Raw genomic sequence first — 23,719 nt, 5'->3', positions numbered from 1 at the left:
AAGGCATAGTATTTAATAGTGTACTTTTTCTGCAAGAACCAAATTCACAGCTTTCTCCAAGAACCAAATTCACAGCAAGGATAACTGAAACAAGCAGACAGACTCATTGTCAGCAAAGGTTAAAAATCAGTTTTGTTTTTTTACAGAGGAGGTAAATCCTTGATAGCCAGCCCTTTTGAGTTTTCAAAATCTTGTACTTCACTGACATGATTTGCAGTCATTTGTGTTTTCCCCCCAACCCTTAAGGCTACAAAACTCGGCTGCAAATGCATTCAAAATTATTCTAGACAACTTAATGCAAAAAATTTAAAAAAAAAATAGTTCTCCAATAAAAAGTAAATTTTATAAATGGTAGGAAATAGTATCTGTGGTAAGCTACGAAATGACATTTTTACTTATTACTAAACAAATCATGTTACACAGAAAACAGGGAAGACAAGCTATGTTTACATCCCTCACTAAAAAAATTATTTTGTACTTTTTACACACAGCAGCTGAAATTGACATCTTCTCATCAGGTTGGAGGAGGTGGATAATACTGTCCATAATTCCAGGGATTCTGATAATTATACTGAAAGGGAAAAGTAAACATGCTAGTTAATACATTACAACTGTGGCAGGTATGCTTAACATAAGCATGTGTTCACTAAACAGGTGTAGAAGTGTATATCATTTGAAGCAGAAGCAAACAGTTTTATATTTATGCTAATAGCAGGGGGTGAGCCTCAATTATGGTCATGTGAACTCACTTGATACCAGGCACTGTAATTATATGCAGCTTGATTTGCCTGTAAATCACCATCAATCATCTGTGCAGATGAAGCTGAATCATCTGTGTGTGCTTTCTTTTCCTCTGGTTCTTCTGATCTAGAAGATCAAAATGGAAACTTAAAACTCCAACAAATAACATACTTTAAGCTAGGAATCCCATTTGTGTACATTTTATTGAATTCTCATTCTTAGTTTAATATTACTCATTAAAATACTTTTAAAAGCACCTAACTTTTTAAATTTTTAAATGATTTTGTCTTTAAAGGCATTTCCTTAAGCATCCTTGATTTAGCAAGAAGTTACATACCCATTTTCTGCTTTCCTTTTTAAAGAATCCTGTTCTTTCAGGAGTGTTTGATGTTCATCATAAGCATTCAAAAGCCTGAGGTAAAAAAGGGGGGAGTAAATTCTCTGACATATACAAAAACTTTATATAACTAACTTAATAACTTCTTAGAAAGTGAAGTCCAGTCAACTACCTTTGCAAACATTTCCTGACCACCCTCCCAAGCTTCCATTCTCAGCTGATGTGGTTACCCTGTGTCTCCAGGGATAGTAAAAAAACAATCCCACTGCCACAGAATTAGATTGTGATGTAAAACAAAAGTAGAAAACTCCCACGTAATGTTTTCACCTATAAATCTTTACCGGAGTAAATCCAAAGGAGTAACAACCAAAGTACCACAACAGCCAAATATATTACTATATACCACTTAGTTGAGAGGTAATTCCCAAGATTTCTACAAGTCACCAGAAGAGGCTTCTTGTTTGTACCATATACCCACTCCTCATTTAATAAGGATGTGTGTGTGTGTGTATATGGGGGTGGGGTGGTGTGTGTGTGTGTGTGTGTACCAAACTTGCAATGCAAAAATTGGCACTATGTGAAAATGAAAGATTACTACACTAGATTACAAAACTGTCAAATTCCTCATTCTGTAACAGCTAAGTTACTGAGACTCATGGCCCAGCATGATGACACATAAAAATAATTTTATCTGTTGGACTTTTGTCCAGGGCAACAAATGAAGCCTGACAGTTGTAGAATCTATATATACATGGCTAAGAGCTAATTCAGCAATAGTTTACATACACCACCAAGTACATATAAAATTTCAATCTGGCCAAGTGACAGATGGAAACAACATAAAACATGTTAATTTTTAACACATTGCAGCAAATGATAACAAAATGTGTTTCTAAGCACGTTTGTCAATTTAAAAGTGTGCATGGGCAATGTATTAATATACACTGGCTTGATTTGTACTGCTTCTCTTGGAATTTTAAAAAATGTCACTTGAAGTGAAAATACATATATATTTATTTAACAAGACATTTTTTTTTTTAAATTTTTTTATTTTTTATTATTTTGTGTATGTGTACCGTCAAATCAGATCTGACTGGTACAGGAGGAGATTGTGCCTCCTTCTCCAGCAGAGCATCTGGTGGATTCGAACTGTGCACCTCTTGAATTACAGTGCAGCTTCTTGCCACTAGGCCTCCAGAGCTCGCCAATACATATATTTTTATAGAAATGAGGTTAATGATCTATATAAACATCCCGAACTCAGCTTCCTGGGCAGGACTGCATAATACACTTTATGCATTTTATGTGGATTAATGCAACCTACCTTATAAAATAAGTGATAAGAGATTCAATCTTCACATGGCAAAACATTTGTCAAAGGGAATGAATGACACACAACCAGACCACTCAAAGAGATAGGCCATACCCTGTATCTGATTGAAGTGTCAATTCTTCTAGATTTTTGTCATTTATTTTTCCTGTCTTTTTCAATTTTCAACTACAACAATCTTAGTCCTGATACTTAAAAGGGCCTCCTAATAACACCTTTTTGCTTTGTTTTAACAACACAAAGTCAACAGATTATTGTCAAATCAAAGGAGATGTCATTTAATTTCACTGGTCAAAACAGCTCCCTGCTTTTGAGTTTTGAACTCAGTTTACCATGACCTATAGCAATCACAACCTTAACAGTTATAGGCTACCTCATACACTTAGCTATTTCTTTTGTGTACTTCAGTGTTAAAACATTTTAATATACAGTACATGGTATAGATAAGAGCAGACTTTGAAACATCTAATCTTAGCCCCACAATTTATTAGCTTTACTTTTAAAAGGATCAGGTAATCTTAAATCTCTCATCTGTTAAAATCACAATTTTAAAACCAACATTAAGACTGTAGAAAATTTCTGTAAAACATTTTAATAGTATTAAACACGAATGCTATTAACTACTTAAAATTTATAATACCATCATATATATATTTCAACAGTGAAAACAATTTTTTCCTTTTTAGTAACAATTATTATAGACAATTACTTCAATAGAAGTTCACAATTACTTCAGTGGAATCATTCTAAAATAAGAGGAATCAGGAGAGACCCAAACTGTAGTAAAACTCTAACCAACACATTTACGTCCAGGAAATTTAAGCCTTAAAACTTGTTACTTTTTCTGAGGTCCCCTAGTGAACCCTTCTACTGTCCTCATTTTTTAGATTTCTGTAATGCAGAAAACTGAAAGCATTAGGCATAATCTGTGAGACCACATCCATCCTGTTCTCTAATCTCAGATAAATGGCATTCCTATTCCAGATTTACTTATAGCATTCACTTATCTATTTACTAAGTGTTTACGTATTTTAGAACTCACTCTTTGACTGATTTTCCTAGAGTGTTGCTTCTTGCCCTCTCTCATCCATTCATTTTCTAAGGAAAAGTAACAACCTAGGCAAACCTTTTTTAAAATAAAAATGCATTAATTCATACATCAAATTCCTATCCACAGATGCTCTGCTGGAGATGGAGGAACAATCTCCTCATGTACCAGTCAGATCTGATTTTGACAGTACACACACATAAAAAAAAAAAAAAATAAAATAAAGAAAAAAAATTCCTACCCAAAAATATCAATGTTCAATCATTCAAAGAAATAAAATATCTTACTTATTTACATCTGAACCAAAATCTTCAAGAAATTCCACTTTTCGCTGAGAAAATGTAATTCTCATTTTAATAGGCAATGAACCATGTATAGCTTTGTCAAAACAATTTAGGATGTTTTCTTCATTTTGTTTGAGGTCACCACTATATTCCATTTCAAGTAAATTGAGGTATAACTTTGTGTTCTCCTGTGTAAAAAAGCAGTATCAGTAGTATTTCTAGAATTATTCCATTAGCATACAGATACTTCAAAACCTTATTTATGTCTAATTTTTAAAAATGTAGTACTATTAACTCCTGTTAATTTTATCAACATATATCTAAGGATTGAAAATAATATTACACTGACAGTTACTGACACTATCCAAGGGTGTTCCTGTGCTATATGCACATTGTTAAATGCTAATAAATTAAAACTTTTAAGTCCTACTTTGGGCTAAGTATCATTTGGCAATCTCTGATAATTAGAAATATGTACAAATTAAAGACATTATAAATTACAACTGGAAGGAAATTATTAAACAGTCAACAATAACTGAAAACTCAAGAACGAGAAATCCTCTACATAGCCTTTTCTCAGTTGGTAAATAAAATATTTAATTTTGAAAAGAATATGTTCTATTTGAAATAATGGAGCCAAGTACCATGCTTTTGTTTAAAATATTCTCCTGTATTTTAATAATCAGCAACTCTGCTGTGTAAATGTTACAATCTCAGCAATATTTCTGATCTGAGAATCTCTTCTCAAATTTTTAATTCAGGCTAATTGCTTAAAAAGGAATGGCAACATCAGTTTAGAGGGACTGTTGTCTTCATTTAGTAATAAAATATATACAGACCAAAATCTGTCATCACAGTTGCCAAAATGAAAGAAATTTGACCCTTGGTTGATTGGTGGGTATTATGGAAACATTCTTAGAAATAAAAATACATACTTTGTCTCTTTCAATGGCTTCCAGAAGCACCTTTCTTGATTTGGGAAAGTTTTTTTGTATTTTGAAAAGATGTCGGGACAGTTTGATAGCATAAAATGAGGATTCATTATTTGATCTGGCATTCTTAATGGCGTCTTGAAGTAAATGTTCAGCTTCTTCCATGTTTCCATGTCGTCGTTCTAAGCTTACTCTTCTTAAACGAACCATTGCCAATCCTAGAACACACTCTTCAAATGTTCTCAAAATATTCCTGGCTTCATTAATATTACCTGGAAATGGTAAGGTTTGAGGTTTTTAAAGTTCTAAAAGATTTATGCCAGATGTTGTAAAAGAACAGCCCAGGGACTAACTCCAGCCCTCTACCTGCTTCTGTTCTCAGTCATACGCATATATTTATTAAGACTACTTTTGAGTTCCAATAGCAGATTAAGTAGAAACCTTATTGCCCAGTATGAAATTCCCCCCCCCAATAGGAAAAGTTTGCCATCTTCTGCTTTATACCATCCCTCTTAACTCTTAGTGTTATCCTGATATCTTAATGTTAAAACCCAAAACATCAACACAAAGTCCTTTCTTACCCTGCTGTTCCTCAAAAGCTGCCCAAAGCATATGCACCATGGGTTTCTTTGGAAGATGAATAGTGCAAGCTCTGCTGAAGACATGCCTCACTCCTTCAATGCTGTGGTTTTCCATGTACTTTGCATACTACATACGGAAACAGAGAAAATACTGAATAATGTACAGTTGAGCAAGCCATTAAATATGTGACAGAACGATAAAATTCTATTTTTAAACCCATTCAGCACCTTTATTGAACCACTAGACTAGTTTCTGTAAGGAAGGACGAAGAGAGGCAACGAGGTTGGCATATGCAGCAGTCAAATCTGGTTGCAAGCAGACCATCTCCTAATGCAACAGATATAGTTATATGAACAACATTCAACAGAAGTACAAAAAAGGTTAGTCACTAGATCAATGTTTATAAATGTTTAAGTTTAGGAACATATAATTTTCTTACCTTAACCCAAAACTCCTCATAGAGGGCACATGATATGACACATCTTTCAAAAAGAACCACAACTCGTTCATGAGTCCCATTTTCAATTTCAAATTCTAAATATTCTTTCCAGTTTTTCAGCTGTGCTTTCTCCAATGGTTTCACATGAAAATAAGGTCTTTTAATCTGCAATGAAAATATGCCATGGCAATGAAACTTAAAATTTAATTTTATTTAAACTTATTTGTATTAAGTTTTAAAATTAACAATTATTTCATTACTTAAAAAAACAACTTAAATCCTTTAATTTTCTCTGGTTTTATGAACTAAAGAAATAGAAGCATTATTTTCTATTTGATCAATCATTTTAATTGTTATGTTCAGACTGTCACCTTACTAAGAATTTTAGATTGCCTGTGGCTAAGGTAGGCTGGGGAAATGAGGACTGTGAGGGGGTCTTTCAGGGTTTTTAGAAGTATGAAAATGTTCCACATCTTGATTGTGGCGGTGATTATAATGTTTATAGATTGGTCATAACTCATTTTACTGTATACTTAAAAAGTACATTTTATCGTGCATATATGTATATACATCTATATATTACAGTGAAGTTAATTTAAAACAATGATTGTGAAATTGAGATCAAGCTGCTATCCTGTAATTAATTCAAACAATGCTAAATTTAACAAGATTCTACACGACACGTCACCTTCCGGTGTAGAACAGCACAACTAAACTTAAGAGACACTGGTCAAAAGGGGAAACATAATCTACACAGTTCTACAGGACACGTCACCTTCCCGTGGAGACAGCACAACTAAACTTAAGAGACACTGGTCAAAAGGGGAAACATAATCACACAGGAGTTCTACAGGACAAAACTGGTAATGGTATCAATTAACAGAATGCACATACTATTACTTTAATAAATAATAAAGCAAAAATAGATATTACTATCAAAATTATTCCTATCTTATGAAGATTAGAGAAAACACTTACACCTTCTTCAAATGTCCACCTTTTGCTGACTTCATGCTCATTATAATTAAACATTTCTTGATGAATTTCAATAATTCTATGCCTCATGTTTTCAATTTCTGTAATAAGCTTGGGAGGAAAAAGGAAGGCTTCAAACACAAAAGTTGTATACAGAAATACTTTTGCATTTCTTTGTTACATTTGGGCATTATCTCAGATATTTTAGTTTAGGACAGGTCTTGATTTTAAATTGTTCACATTTTTTTATATAAGTCCAGTTAACAACATTAAAATTTATAACAGAATTTCTAATAAACCATTTCCTCTTGCATTTTTATTAGTATTACAGCAACTTCAGAGACAAAAAAGAAACCTTTTATTTTTGGCTTTTTTAACCATTTTATACAAACCAACTACAGTACAGCTAAGTGAATGCACAAAAAATGTTACTGAATGCTCAGAATAAGATTGTATTATTTTGGTGTTTTTTTTCCCCAAGGTATTTTTTTTCTCCTTTGAGATTATAATGAACACAAATAAAGTCAGAAGACAGAGAATGCTCTGAAGGCTGATCATCATGGCATCATTAAAATGGCTGACCCCTAACAATATGTACAAATATGTAAATAAAAAAATACAAATTTTTCCTTTTTAAAGTGCTTTTTAAAAAAAAGAGGGTCTTGGAATTGTGGTTCCTTTTTTCTTCCCCTTGTTGCAAATTCACGTTGTGGTTTTAGTTCAGTTGTGGTGAGAGTATATCATCTGCAGGTGGTGCTGCTGAGGTGACAGTGAGACTATTCAAAGGTGACCAGATTTAGATTGTAACCCAGGAAGTAGAAGGGGAATGGGTCAAGGTGGACATTTTTTCCTCTTAAATTTAACTTTGCCTTTTTTGCTGTCTAGTCATCTTCATCAGTCTTCTGCTGCTTAGTGGGAACAAAATCATGCACATTATCTTCAGCTGCCCGTTTGCCCGTAGCTTCTTCATCTTCATCACCATCCTCTTCCTCCTGCTCCCTACCTGTTCCTGTTCTTTGTTTACCTCATTGTCATCGTTCTGTTCTCCATTTTCTTTGTTAGCGGGGCATCACTTCCATTCTCTGCATCTTCCTTCTTGGTAGTGATCTTAGAGCTAGTGTCCAGGGCTGTGTCTGACATGGTGGGGCATAATGGTGATTGATGCAGTGGATTCCAAGAGAGTGCAAGTTCAGAGACTGCGGGAAGAAAGCTGCCTGAATCCGCAGCGGGAGCAGCAGCAGCAGAACAGAAAGCATGGAATGAAGGTGGCAGCAATAAGCAGGACCAGAAATAATGCAAAGATGGCTTTTAGAGCAGTCAGTGGGGATGTGTATTTATCATTAAACAGGACTAATAGATAAAAACTAAGAAAAATATGGCTTCATTTCCAGGTGTTCCCTAGTAAAATGGGTTCTCTCCCTCAGATCTATATTTAAATTACAACAGTTAAGATAATTATCTTGATCAGAAATAACCTAGAAGTCAATAAGAAAGGGGCTTGCTATACAGTCTATTATTGTAAAGTATGTATGTTAAAGGGGTGTGAGGTCTAGTATCTCACGTACTAAGGATTTTTTTTACCTAATGATCTATTAGTACACTAATGGTATTATATAGTATTTGTCCTTATGAGACTTAGTTCACTCAACATAATGCTGTCCTGTCCCTCCCAAGTTATATACAGTAGTTTTCAAAATCATTGCTCCTGATGAACTGATAATTTTTAGATAAGTTGGGTTACCTTTGCTGGATCAGTTATGTCTTCAACTCCGGATGGTAGATCATCACCAGGAGGACCATCATCACCAATATGTCCATTCACAGAAGCTAATTCTCTTCTCAGCTGAATAAACTGTTCACCAGTTAAAAGATCTCTAGGCAGGTTATTCTGAATATGTTCTTTAAATCTAAAAGGAAGACAATAAAAATGCTTATCTATATTTGAAAAGTAATTTTAGATTTCTATCACACTTTACCTTCAGAGACTCTGTGGTTTTCAAAAGAAACTAAAACATCATACTCTTTCCTTCCTTCTATAGTACTACTATACTTACTGAGAAGCTCTGGTGGAAATACTGGGAAGTATGCAGGAATCCCAAAGGCTGTCCTGCAGGAGAAGGATGAGCAATCTGGCATGATTTACTGCCTCTAAAAACCCATAAGAGGGTCAGGTATGGGGGTTGGTTTAAACTTAATTGCATACAACACTCATTGCTGTAGCGTCAGAACCAACTTCTAACTGACCCTCCAAAAGGTTTCCAGAGGCTATAAATCACACAGGAGGAAACTGCCCTTCTTTCTCACAGAAGCTGGTAGATTTAAACGACATGCCTCTGAGTTGATTTTATAAAAACACTAAGCTAAGGCACTAAAATGGATGTTGTAGAGTTTATTCTGACTCAAAGCAACTCTACAGGACAGAGTCGAGCTGCCCTCACCCTCACCCCTACCCCTCAGGCTTTCCAAGGGTCTACTCTATATGAAATCCTACTGATACATCTTTCTCCCATGAAGCAGCTGGTAAGTTTGAACAAACTACTTTTCAGTTAGCAGCTGAGGACATTTAGCCACCAGGACGTCTCAAAAGTGCCATGTGAACCTCATACACAATGTGCCAGAAACTAAGGTTATCGTTTTCACTCTTGGTATTTCCAATCTCTGATTAATGGTATCACTGTGAATTACTAAATTCTCCCCAGACCCCTTCACCTAGATTACATACATTCATACACTTCTACTAATTCTACCTCTTATATAGGTCTTCCCACCTCATTTCTGCCATGGATAAACATAAAGGGAACTTCTAGCCTCTAAAAATCATATCCCAATACTGTTAAGTGTTATAAAAAAGTAGACATAAAATGTCACAGGATAATTTATAAACTGTTGAAAGGAAAGCTAATGTGCTGTGCACTTTCATCTACAAAAAAAAAAAATCCCCCCCCAAAAGAGTAAACTAAAAAACAGTAAGCATAATCTTTTTCTTGCGAAAATACTCCAACAGTCATATCCTACATTCAAACTAAAAATCTAAAAGTCTTTCCTATTCTAACCTAGCTAGGGCCTTATCCAAGCAGACCTCTTTAACTTAACTATTAGTTATGCTTCCACACATACTAACTATATATTCCAATCCTTAGAAAATATTTAAATTATTGATAGATTAGATTCTGTATGAAAAAAATATAAAAAATGAAGTTTTGCAAAGTCAGTAAAGAGGTAAACTTGACCTGCTGAATCAGCAGAATAAAAAATTAGCCTATAATTCCCAAATATGTCACATAAAAATAAATATTGTTCCTAGCAACAATAGTTAAAGCTCAACAGGCCAGCAAACAACAAATGCTGGCTGGCAAGGTTGTGGAGAGACTGGAACTTTTATTCACTGCTGCTAGGAATGTAAAATGGTACAGTCACAATCGAAGTCAATCTGGCACTTTCTCAAAAAGTTGGAAAAAGAGATACCATTTGACCCAACAATTCCACTACTGGGAATATACCCTAAAGAAATCAGGGCTCCTTTTAAGAGTGTAGAAGCATCCCTTCTTTGATAATGTTAAATTTTTAAGTTTAAAGTGACATGTGAAACCTTTTTTAAGATTTTTCTCAAAGTTTTGAAAAGCTATTAGCCAGGATCATGGTGTAATAAGACATAATGTTTTCCTTTAAAAACTTTAAGAGTTAAGAAGCTGTTGTACATTTATGATTTATTAAAAAAATTATAAAGGAAAGAAAAAAGTCGGGGCTATCACCCAACCACATGTATGTATAGCCATGTTTATAGCTGTATTATTCACTATAGCAAAGAGATGGAAGCAACCCAAGTGCCCATCAACAAATGCAGATAGAAAAACTACAGTACTTTGACACAATGGAATATTATGCAGCACTGAAAAAGAATACACTCCTAAAACATAACACAACATGTGTGAGCCTGGAGGACAGTATGCTCAATAACTACCTCATTTACAAAAGGACAAATACTGCATAACACTGCTCTTACAAAACAGGACAGACATGGAAGAGTTGGGGAAGAGACTAGGTAAAGAGTGGATAGATAATGAATACTGCAATAGATCAGACGAAGGAAAGAACTGTCTGAAAAGAATTCATGATTTGGCATTATATGTGTAACAACAATCTGAAACGTGGGGAGGGGCTGAGCAAGCAGGATGAGGGAGAAAATGTGCAACAATGGGGAAAAAATTATACATTTTCTATGTTAAAAAATAAACACATGAGTATTAAAACTGCAATTACAACTAGTCTATTTAGTGGAAAGAAGCTGCACTGCAGTCCCAGAGGTAAGCGGTTCGAATCCACAAGATGCTCTGCTGGAGGAGGGGCAATCTCCTCCTGTACCAGTCGGATCTAATTTGACGGTACACACACACACACACAAATTGATATATATAAAAAAAAAAAAACCAAAAAACTGCAATTACTATTGAGACTATAGGTAATAAATTTAAAATAAGGTATAACTGGACCCCTACATATGATATAAAATTTTAAGTTGTGCTACATAGTAACTTCTTTAAATTAGTGATAAAATGTGCTATGCTGGGGAGCTCTGGTGGCCTAGTGTCAAGAAGCTGCACTGCAATTCCAAAGGTGCACAGTCCTTTGCCAGTAGTATCTGATTTGATGGCACACAACAAGCAAGAAAAAAAAATGTGCTAAGCACTAAGATTTCATCAATTTACTCAAAACCAAAGGTTTATTCAGTAAAAACTGAGTAAGTATCTAATAAAATGCTGGAAAGACAGACAAAGAATAAAAATTCAGAAACTGCAGCTATGTAGAAGACAGGTGAAACAAATTCAAAATATTAGTATCAGGCTAAATGTATTTAAGTAAGCAGTGCCACAAATTATGGAATCTGTTTCTATGAGGTGGAGAAAGTCTGACAAAGATACTCAGCTGGGTCTGTCATCTAGTCAAAATCAACTCAATGGCAGTAAATGCACTGTGATATGCTAATCACTATGAAAATTTAGCACCACAATGAAATAATTAAAATTATATTCTATTTTTCTTATAACTTCACTACTCTAAATAAAATACAAGATTCTTATTTTCCTTTCATCTATGAAGTAAGATGAACCTACTATATGGAAACTAAAATTCCTAAAGTTCATAAGGCATATGAACAACGTAAAAATAAAATTAAACACAAACCCACTGCTATGTAGTCAATTTTTAAAAAATTTATTTATCGTCTAGTCAATTCTGACTTACTGGCAATGTCATCGAGTTTCAAAGGCCAAACATTTTAACAGAAGAGACTGCCCATCTTTCTCCAAGGAAAGGAATATAATCTTTGCTTAGCAGCTCAGCATGTAACACACACTACCCCACTTTTTGTCAAAAGTATCTAAATTCTGACTGCCAAACAAGAAAATGCATTTTTTTAAAGAAAATTTATTCTTACTGCCATCTTTAATAATTACAATCTAAGGATTTCTACAATACTAGAAAGTAATTATTTGAATAATCAGAGATCCAATTTTTCCACCTACCTCTGAAAATGATGACTGTACAGTTGTGTTGGAATACCAAGAATACGATCATATATAGCTGTAACTTCTCTCAGGTTTCCTTGTTCATTTTCCCAGTTTATATACATTTCCCAGAGTCTGTCAGACCGGAAATCTGTTCCTGCAGCTAGAACAGCATGCTCAAAAGTTCTGAAAAATTAAATACTCTTCAGTTACTTTCACAAGACAAAATCAACTTAAAAAACTTAATTTAAAAAAACCCCACAATTTATTTAATTTAGAACACAACACTAAATGAAAATTAAACCCCATACAAGTAAGAGTTAAAAAGTCTTTTTTTTAAAAAAGACACGAACCCCAAACACCCATCGAACTGTGTAACCATATTTGCTATGAATAAATCATCTTATGTACAAAAGTTAAAAAAACAAACAAACAAAAGACATGAAGAAAAAAACCCCTATATAATAAATTCAACTGCTACTCATACAAGCAGGGGTTAAGAAGTAGCAATAAAAATAAAATTCTTAAAAGGGGTGTATGAGGAAACAAAGAGAAGGGATATATGTATTTTCTGTATAATTATACAATTAATAAAGACGGACTTTTAAACAGTCCAAAATGACTCTTCCTAAGTAAACCTACAACTTTATCGCAATCCCAGTAACTAGAATTAATGAATTTTGAAAACAAGAAAAAACAAGTACTAATATTCATAGAGCCAAAAATAAAATGCTGAGACTATTTTTGCAACGGACAATCCAACAAGAATTTTCCTACCAGAAACTAGAGAGCTATAGGGACTAAAAGTGGGTCATTATTGTGATAATAGAAAAAGGGATCAGCAAGCGGAAAAGTGGCTAAGAAAACAAAACAGACTGATGTATATGTAAAACTTCAGTAGATGATAGGATGGAGCTATTTTAAAATCATTGTAGAAAGCTTTCTCATTAAATAAATAATAAATAAAAGAGAAATGTCTCAAAATAGCTATAAATTAAATGGCAGATGGGTGAATGACTTGAAAACTGTAAAAATAGAAGAAAATACAAGATTTGTATATATTCTTATGTACACAAGATAGTCTTGACTATAGCACAAAACTCAAAATCTGTAGAATCTGTAGAAATCTGAGAATTCAACCACACTAAACAGAGGAAGAAAAAAAATTAAAAACCCTGTATGAGAATGTTGCATCAAGACTGAAGTTAAGTTCAGAATGAAGACTGCACAGTGGAGTGGAACTGGGGGGAAGGGACTGTAAAACAATAGGGGGAACTTTTCTTTTACTTTTCAAAGAGAAGAATGTACTGGGGGCAGAGGGGTGGGCAAGGAGAAAAGCGCAACAATGAATGAATGGAAATCTAAAGTGTCTGTAAATTTTCATTAAATAAAAAAAAGACTGAAGTTAAGACTCATTATTAGCAACCTGCATCACGCAGATGACACAATTTGAACAAAGTGAAGAGTACTTGAAGCACTTGCTGCAGAAGTTAACAGACTAATGTTTTCAATATGGATTGCATCCCAACAAAAAACCAAAAATCCTTACCAATGGACCAACAAGCAACATCATGATAGATGGAGAAAAGATTGAAGTTGTCAAAAATTTCATCTCACTTGGACAAAAATCAACATCCATGGTACTAGCAGTCAAGAAATCAAAAGAGGAGTTGCACTGAGAAAATCTGTTGTCAAGGACCTCACCAAAAGAGCAAAGATGTCAGTTTAAAGACTAAGGTGATGCCTGATCCACACCATGGTTTTTCCAATTACTTCCTAACCATCTGATAGTTGGGACTATGGACTGTTACAAAAGAAGAATCACTGCTTTTGAACTGTGGTGCTGAAGAAAATTACTGAATATTCCATGGTCCACCAAAAGAACAAACAAGTCTTGGAGGAGGTGAAACCAGGATGCTCCTTAGAGGCAAAGATGGTGATACTTCATATTATGTATTGGCCTGTCAGGAGAAGGTACTCCGTGGAAAAAAACATCATACTTGGAAAGGTGGAGGATCAGATAAAGGGAGGAAAACGCAAAACAAGATGGACTAACAGTGATCATAACAATGGGCTCAAATCTATCACAGATCATAAGGATGGCACAGGTTAGGGCAAGGTTTAGATCTGCTTTTCATAGGATCACTGATCACAGCTGATGGCATCTAACAACAACAAAGCCAGAAGTTAAAATTATGCCATGTGTACACAGACCTATACTCATACATGTTTGTGTGAGAAATTTTAAAAAAGGAGAAAAGACATTAGTGGTGTGCTGGAATTCCAGAATGACCCAGGAAATTAACAAACCTTACACTTAGAAAAGTAGAGGAAATCCTTACACTTAGAAAAGTAGAGGAAAGAGATGAACTAAATACAGAATGTGTAGGAAGATTTTTATTTTATGAATGCTGATGCTTCCCACACTTGTTCTTGTCCAGCTAGATTTCAGAAGCTAGATGACATTCTTGAAGCCTATGAGATCATCTTTTTCTGAATACCTAAACCTAATGAAATGAAAAAAGGACATCTGATTCGCAACAAAAACCTCCGTGGTCAACTGATCATTCCATAGTCAAGCTATCAAAGCTAGCTGACAAGATTTCAATATAAAAACTAGAAAATTTCCATTTAGTTTATTAATATCTAATCTTTAGTATGGGAGCTCTGGTGGCCTAGTGGAAAGCAGCTGCACTGCAATCCGGAAGGCACGTTGTTCAAATCCACCAGATGCTCCGCTAGAGAAGGAGGGGCAATCTCCTCCTGTGCCAGTTGGATCAATCTGACAGTACACAAGAAGAAAAGCAAAAAAGAGAGAATCTTTAGTCTGAATTTAAATGCAGAGTTCAGGCATATTAAAAATGAAAATAAAAAAGTTCAAAGGAAATTGTACTGGAGGCAGAGGAAAGCTGAAATAAATCCATTTCCTTGACGAAATAGAAAGATACTGCATCCATGATATTCATCTCACTGCTATTGAGCTCGTTCAAGCTCACAGTGATTTCATTAGCTTTCTGAGGCTATAAACTGAAACAAGAGAAGAAGGCCTATCTTTCTCCCTCAGAGCAAGTCGAGACACAGGCTTTGGGTTAAAAGCCCAACTCCCTAAAGACTAGACCATTACAACTTTTTCAAAAACAAGAAAAGTTTCTTAGATATTAAAATATTAAAGATAGTATATTATTATATGCTGTCAACTATGACTCACAGTGATCCTATACACAATAGCTCTGAACCCTGCCTCTCTATCCTGAGACAATCACACTGTCTCTGACACACCTACCCTCATTACCCCAATTATTATGTCAGTTCATCTCCTCCGAGGTCTTCCTTTCCTGTCCTGTTCTTTGACCCCTTCAGGCATGATATCCTTCTTCAAAGATAGGTCCTTCATGGCAACATGCCCAAAATATGTGAGATGGAGTCTCAAAAATCCTTGCCTCAAAAGAGCAGCTTGGTTTCCCTCTCTCCTGGACAGACCTGTTAGTTCTCTTAGCATTCCATGGTATGTTCAACACCTCTTCTCCAGCACCACAAATCAAAGACATCAATTTTTTCAGTCATCCTTAGTCACCGTCCGGCTCTCTGATGCTTTGCAAGTAATTGCAAAGATCATGGCCTGGATCAGGAACACCTTAGTCTCTACACTGACGTCCTCCTCTTCAGCACTCTGGAGAGGTCCCTGACAGCAGATTTTGCTAATACAATTCGTCTTGTGATTTCCTGACTGCTGGTACTAAGAGTGTGAAAAGAATATGTAAAGAAGGTATGAAAATGAAAAATCCAATTCAAGTACCTGAAAAAGTCTAACCAAGTGAAGACACAGAAAACAAGAAGCTAAAAGAAAAGTGAATTATTAGGGAGCTCTGGTGGCCTAGTGGCAAGAAGCTGTACAGAGGTATGCAGTTCGAATCCACCACACTGCTGGAGAAGGAGGGACAATCTCCTACTGTACCAGTCAGATCCAATTTGATACTACACACACAAAAATAATAAATTAAAAAAAAAAAAACTAAAGTAAACTATTAATGCAGAAGTCCAATTGTTCTTGTTCCTGTTAGGTGTCATCAGACAACTACAACTAATAGCAGCACTATGAAACTAGCCCTATTCTATGCCACTGTCATGATTTCAGTCATATTCAGGCCTATTTTGACAGTTACTACATCCATCCATTTCGTAAAATCTTGCTGAAGTTTTATTTCTCCCCCCGCCCAAAAAAAGCAGGTGGCCCTTGAGCCTAAAACTGGGTGGAGGCATGCTATAGGGTATGGCTTTAAAATCCATAATGAGGCAATGGATCTGTGGGCCAGCCTAAATCCTGTTAACTTTAGACTGAATATTCTTTAAATGACACAGCAATCATTTGTCTATTTGCTGTACTGAACTTGGAGTTGCTGTGATGCTAAACACTGTTCCATAATCGTGTCAAAATACCATAATGGTTATCCATTATGTATAATGTCTGAATGAACTTTCAGACTGATTCATGTTGAGAAGCAGGAGTGGCATCCACTTCCTAAACTAGATACCTCTGGAAACTCTATATAAACTCTATAAATGTACAGAAATGATGTTAATTACAGAAAAGGGTTCAGGTCTTTTGTGCAAAGCTTACTATGAGTCTTATTCAACTCTACAACACTTAACCACTGCTAAATAAGACTAGTGCTGTTATATCTAAAGGATCATTCTTCTACTTTACACATCCCTATTTGCCAATGTGCTCATGAAGTAACCTGGGTTTGCTGTGATGCTGAACCTTGTGCCATCAAATACCACAATGGCTTCCCATTGTGGACAGTATTTGGTCAAGCTCCCAGCTGTAAAACAGATTTGGAAGCGGGAGTGGCATCCACTTCCTAAACCACATGCCTCTGGAAACCCTATGAACTTGGAGAAGTGACAACAGCTATGGAAAGGCATTAGGTCTTTTGTTCATAGAGTCACTATGAGTCATCCTCGACTCGATAGCAATCAACAACATACAATCAATAGCAAACTGGTCAGAAATTCAAGGTAGACTCAGAAGAAGCAGTGGCATAGGGTTATCATTGCTGACAGGAGGAACCTGGCTGAAAAAAAGAGAATACCAGAAAGATGTTTACTTGTGTTTTACTGATTATGCAAAGACATTTGACTATATGGATCATAACAAATTACAGTTAACACTAAGAATGGGAATCCCAGAAAATTTAACTGTGCTCATGTGAAACCTATTCACAAATCAAGAGCAATAATCTAACCAGAACCAGGGAGGTCCAGTAGCTACCTATTAAAGATAAACTATATTTACAAAGATTATCTAGTGCTTGCTTCAGCAACACATATACTAAAACTGAAACGATACAGATAATCATGTCCCTGTCGCAAGGACGATGGGCAAATTTGTAAAACATTTCATATTTTCCAAAAGGACAAGAATCTTTCAGAAAACAGGAAAAAACTCCGAAAGGACAGGTCTGTAGAAGACATTAAAGCAAAAATACAAGCAGTATAGAAAAAGGTAGTTCTCTTCCCAAAGTGGAAGCCAAATTCACCAATTATGTGAAGAACTGCTTCTGGATGACAGACCAGGAGGCTATTCAAGAACTCTGGGAATGGAGGAAGTCTCTTAGAGAAAACAATTTTAACAGGTTGTTAAAATTTCCCATCTTACTTCACGTCTGTAACAGCTGCTATCTGGCTGTCCTTTTTTATAATGCAGAGTGAGACCTTTTTTTTTAAAAAAAACAACAGTTCTTAGCAAAGGGTGTGAACATGTCCGACTGAAAAAGCTCAGTAAGTAAGCAAAAACAGTGATTGGGGGGTGGGGAGGGAGATGACATACTTACCTACACCAAAGCACATAATCATAAAATTGCAATTATAAAAAAAAAATAAACTTGCAATTATCATCAAAAGTTAAAGAGAATATCCTAAAAGTTTCCATGGAGGGAAAAAAGGTCACATTAAGAGATCAACTCAAAAAAAAAAAAAAAAGGATCAACTCAACACCCTATAGCCAGAGAATTAACTGAGCCAAATTAATAAAGTACTTCTGAAGAAACTGGTAAAAATAAAAAACATTGTCTTATTAAACAAAAATCTTCAAACAGAGATTTAGAGGATGCATTCCTCTAGCAAAAATCAAAAAAGAAGTGAGACCTAATAAGCAGGCCATGAAATGCCAGAGAAATGTAGACATCCTCTAGAACTAAGAGGTAAAAACTCTCAAGGTAACTGTTTTTTGTTGTTGTTGTTTTGTTTTAAAATTTTATTAATTTTAATGAACATTTACAGAGATTTTGGATTTCCATTCATTCATTGTTGCACTAAAGGTAACTGTTATAGAGGCACAACTAGAAGAGAAAAAAACCAACCAGTCTAGATTATAGCAAGATTCGAGAAGCAAATCTCCAAGAAGAAAACCTGAACTTAGAAATTATCTGACAAGGCTGATTGACAGGAAATTTGTGTCTATAGTCTTTTACAAGGCTGCTGGATGGTGTAAAAAAGAAAAAGAAGGGGGGGAAGGCTAAATGTGCAAGAAAACTAAGTAAATGGGAAGAAAGCAATTAACTCCAGAAAAATTTAAAGCTATTAATAGAAATATATAAAAATATACAGAGTCACTGTACCAAAAGGAACTGGCAGACATAGAATTTCATGAAACAACATATGAGCAAGAGTCTATGGTGATGAAGGAAGAAGTTCAAGCTGTTTTGAAGGAATTAGCAAAAAATAAGGCCCCAGGAATACATGGTATACCAACTGACATATTTCAACAGCTACTGCCCTAGATGTGCTCACTAAGATATGCCAAGAAATCTGGAGGACAACCACTTGGCCAACTGACTGGAAGAGATCTGTATTTATTCCCACTCCAAAGAAAGGTGACCCAACAGAGTGTGGAAAGTACCAAACAATAATATCACTGATAATCACATGCAAGCAAGATTCTGCTGAAGCTTAACCAAAAACAACTGGAACAGCCATCAGCAGAGAACTGCCAGAAATCCAGGCTGGGTTTAGAAGGGGTTGTGGTACTAGGGATACTGTAGTTAATGTTAGATGGATCTTGGCTGAAAGCAGGGAGTACCAAACGAATGTCTGTGTTTCACTGATTATGCAAATGCATTTGACTGTGTGAATCACAACAAACTATGGCTGACTCTGAGAAGAATGGGAATCCCACAACACTTGATCATGCTAATGAGAAACCTATACTTGGGCCAGGAGGCAGTAATCAGAACAGAGCAGGAAAACACTGCATGGTTCCAACTTGGAGAGGGTGTACACCAGGGATGTGTCCTATCTCCATACCTTTTTAACCTATACGCAGAACAGATTGTTCAGGAGGCTAGGCTCTATAAAGTGTGGCATCAGGATTGGTGGAAGATTCATCAACAATCTGCTTTATGCAGATGACACAACCCTCATGCTGAAACTGAAGTGGACTTGAAGGGCCTGCTGCAGGACTGAGGCCCAATATCAAGAAGACAAAGATTCTCACCACTGGGCCAATTGGCAGCATCAGGATGGATGGTGAAGAGATTGAGATTGTTCACAGCTTTAGTTTGCTTGGCTCCACAGTCAACACTCTTGGCACCAGCAGACAGGAAATTAAAAGACCTATCATGATGGGAAAGTCTGCTGTTAGGGACCTCTCCGGAGTACTGAAGAGCAATAGTGTCACTCTGGAAACTAAGGTGCGCCTAATACACGCCACAGTCTTCGCCACCACTTGCAAAGGGATTCACTAGGGATGACAGAAAATGCCTTTGAGCTGTGGTGCTAGAGAACAGTGTTGAATATACCATGGACTGCTAAGAATACAAACAGGTTCATCCTAGAGAGGGCTAAACGAGGCTCCTCCTTGGAGGCAAGGATTCTAAAGCTTCGTCTGACATACTTTGGACATGCTGCAAGGAGAAACCAGTCTTTGGAGAGGAACAGCATGCTTGGGAGGGTGGAGGGATAGTGCAGGAGATGAAGACCCTCAATGAGATGGATTCAGTGACTGGAGTAATGATGGTGGGTGTGTCGGAGACAGTGACACTGGCACAGGACAGAGCAGGGTTTAGGGCTGTTGTACAAAGGATCGCGATGAGTCGCAGGCAACTCGATGGCACATAACAACAACATTAAGAGAAAAAGATAGTAACCATGAACCAGAGCTCAGCTTTAAAAAAAAGATTAAAAATACAGAAATCAAAACTATTTAAAATAAACATACAGAAATGGGTTTAGTGAAGCCTTAACAAACAGCTCAAAGCAGCCCTCGCTGTATGATGCATAACGAATGTGGGTGCTAATCAAACAACAGCTCAATACTACCAACCATTACTTACAAGCCTTGCTAACCCTGATGGGCACTGCTGTGAGTTACAACTTAACTCAGTGGCAGGTTTTGTTGGAGGAGGAGAACAACAATCATTTATATTAAAAATATGGGAAAATATGAAGAAAATGTCTCCACTGTGTTTCCAAGCCTGTAAACTGCACAGAAGGAGATTGTTTATCTTTCTCTCCGAGCAACTAGTGAATCTGAACCAATAGAGGTGTAGCCCTGGGTTAACAGGACAACTCTCAATAGACTATGCCAATCTCTATAGACTATGCCACTAGAGCTCCCTGAAGATAAGGTAGAAATGTATTAAAATCCTCATTGACAATAACAGATGATGTCTACAACCGATAAAGAGAGAAAGCAATATAGAAAATATCATTATAAACACTGGAAAATACCAAAAGAAACAGCTAAAATATTTCAAAGTCTGTTTGGAAAGGAGGGACGAGGTGGTTTTTTTTTTCAACAAGTAGAGTTAATATTAACTGCTTTTTAAAATAATATATACAAATATTATCAGCACTTAACAAGAAAAACAATAACAACATATACATACTTAAAGAAAAGTAAATTTTTAAATTCTTATCATCAATAATAAAAAGACAATTAAACTGGCGCTCAGACAGCCTTCTGTCCCTGGGTGTGGGGCCTCCAGCACCAACCTAGGAGCACAAGCACACTGAGTGCCTGGTGTTGCCCTTGCTCTTGGCAACACTTAGCACCTCAGGCTGCAGGGAGGCAACAAATGAGACAGTGGCCACAGGGTACATGGTAGGACCTAGGCCCGCTGTCCCAAGGCTTCCAAGGAAAGCTATGCCCAGCATGGAGAGGCGCAAAGAACCTAAAAGAAGGCATCCCAGGTGTCTTATGCTCTGTAACCTCTGAAGGCAGATATGCAGACTGACATTCAGAGGCCAGTACTTTTCTCAATCACCTAAAATTCTGCCTAAGTTCAGCAAGAATGCCCCATAGGAGAGAGGTTGGCAAGACTTAATCTTCACTGAGCATTGTACATTGAGCATGTTATCAGGAGGAACCAGTACCTGGAGGAGGACAGCAAGTTTGGTAAAACCGAGGGTCAGTGAAAAAGAAGGGGTATTCTCAACAAGATGGATAACAGTGATTAAAACAATAGCCTTGGGGCGGTTGGGAGGGGTAGGGGGGGTGGGAGCCGTGGGCAGGTAGGGAGAAAAGTGCAATAGTGAATGACTGGAAACCCTTCTGTAAACTTTCATTAAAATTAATTTTTAAAAAAATAGCCTTCAAAAGAACAGTAATTGTGAGGGCGGAACAGTGCTTTGTTCTGTTGTACTAAGGGTATATGCAATAAACCTTTTAAGGAGCAAAAAAAAAGGCAACACAACCTATTAAGACGCACCTATAACCATAAACAACCTGTTGTCCTTAAAAAAACAAAAGAAAAACCTACACACAATTAAATAAAAAGTGAGCAAATAACATGAATATGCAATTCAAAGATGGCTTATAAACACAAGCCAAGACATTAAATCAGAAGAAATCTAGACAAACAAAATGAGCTTTCACACCAAAGGGAGGGAAAGTGTCATATCTGGAATAAAATTACTATTTTATTTGTATTTCCATACATTGTAGTTTAACTTTGTTTAAATAATTTTGTCTATGGCTTCTGAGGAATAACTTCTAAAGCCTGACAATTTCTCCAATGACTGAGATGTCTTTGAAGACTCCAGACCATACCTAAATGCTTATGATTCCTGTAGAGATGGACTATAACCAGAAAGACAACCAAATGGTACCAACGATTTCAGAGATGTGAGGCTCTGAGACTTCCAAAAGAAGTCCCAGATACTGAATCTCCACAGATTCCTATTGTTAGGTGCCATCAAGTTGAGTAAGACTCTTAGCAACCCTATGAACAACAGATCTACAACAGATCTGACCCGTCCTATCTCGTACCATCCTCACCAACTCTTACACATTGGAACCCACTGCTGCTTTCAATCCATCTCATTGAAGGTCTTCCTCTCTTACTGACACTCCACTTTTCCAAGTATGATGTGCCTCATACCCAAAGTATGTGAGATGCAGCATCACTATCCTTGCCTCCTAGGAACCCTCTGACTGCATTTTCTCCAAGACATATCTGTTTATTCTTTTGCCAGTCCATGGGATATTCAGTTCGGAGGCATCTTAATTCACTGTCCAGCTCTCCCATGAATAGTAAGCATGGAAAAAGACTATGGCTTAAATCAAGTGCACCTTGGTCTTCAAATTTACATCACTGCTCCTCATTATTATGGAGAGGTCTCTCATAGCAGACTTGCCCAATGCAGTATGTCTCCTGAACTCCTGACTGCTGGTACCAAAGGTGTCAACTGTAACATATCTTTTGTAGGGTGTTATGGAAGCCTACATGTTGAAAACTTGCCCAGAATTCTATGTGTCTCTTCATTTATATCCCTTTGCTTTAATAATCTTAAATACAGTGGATCCTTAAAAAATGTTGGTTAAAGGGTGGCAATTATCAAAATTAAAAAATACAGAAATAACTTTTGACATCCTCAAAATTTAACTACTATATTCTTGACCTGAACACTTATTAAAAACAGCTGATTAACATGTATTTTCTTAGATTTATTATAGATTGTACCACCCAAAAGCTCCATCTTCAAAAAGGCATTTCACAAAATGTACTGTGCCTCCTGGAATAGTAACAGCAACAAATTTCCTTTTCTTTTTTCCAGCAGTCTTTATGCTGGATTCATTCATCTTGAAATGGTGGGCAACAGTGGCTGAAGACAGATTTTAATCTACAGAACAATTAAGCAATTCAACTTATTCTTGTTTATCATGACTTTGCTTCTTGGGATCATGTCTAGCAACACTAGTGACATTTCATATAGGTCCCAGGATATTATCCAGGGTCTACTACTACACTAAACATGATAAAAAATATCTATGAACTACAAAACGCTGTTGTTAAGTGCCATCAAGTCACGTGCTACTCACAGTGACCCTGTTGTTGTTATGTGCCGTCGTTTTCGACTCATAGTGACCCTATGCACAACAGCCCTAAACCCTGCTCTATCCTGCACCAACCGCATTGCCTCTGACACACCCATCCCAATTACCCTAGTCACCGAATCAATCCATCTCATAGAGGGGCTTCCCCTCCTGCACTGTCCCTCCACCCTCCCAAGCATGATGTCCCTCTCTAAGGACCCATCCCTCCT

At 36.3% G+C, this 23,719-nt stretch overlaps 1 protein-coding gene and 1 pseudogene across 1 annotated transcript in view; both read right to left on the bottom strand.

Annotated features, from left to right (window-relative positions):
- Positions 1 to 514: 514 nt before the first annotated feature.
- The window catches only part of PRPF39 (pre-mRNA processing factor 39), a 27,671-nt gene continuing 4,466 nt past the window's right edge, over positions 515 to 23,719 (bottom strand). The window contains exons 4-13 of the mRNA XM_006896011.1: positions 12,191 to 12,358; positions 8,410 to 8,575; positions 6,672 to 6,779; positions 5,694 to 5,858; positions 5,254 to 5,380; positions 4,676 to 4,944; positions 3,744 to 3,928; positions 1,079 to 1,153; positions 750 to 867; positions 515 to 571 (exon numbers count right to left, since the gene is read on the bottom strand). Coding sequence (XP_006896073.1) covers positions 515 to 571; positions 750 to 867; positions 1,079 to 1,153; positions 3,744 to 3,928; positions 4,676 to 4,944; positions 5,254 to 5,380; positions 5,694 to 5,858; positions 6,672 to 6,779; positions 8,410 to 8,575; positions 12,191 to 12,358 — 1,438 coding nt within the window. The remainder of the gene's footprint in view (positions 572 to 749; positions 868 to 1,078; positions 1,154 to 3,743; positions 3,929 to 4,675; positions 4,945 to 5,253; positions 5,381 to 5,693; positions 5,859 to 6,671; positions 6,780 to 8,409; positions 8,576 to 12,190; positions 12,359 to 23,719) is intronic.
- On the bottom strand, positions 7,550 to 7,808 carry LOC102849673 (annotated as a pseudogene).

The sequence above is a fragment of the Elephantulus edwardii genome, unplaced genomic scaffold (assembly GCF_000299155.1).
Source record: "Elephantulus edwardii isolate Elephantulus edwardi_28Jun2011 unplaced genomic scaffold, EleEdw1.0 scaffold00179, whole genome shotgun sequence".
NCBI lineage: Eukaryota > Metazoa > Chordata > Mammalia > Macroscelidea > Macroscelididae > Elephantulus > Elephantulus edwardii.
This window is presented reverse-complemented; position numbering and strand designations above follow the sequence as displayed.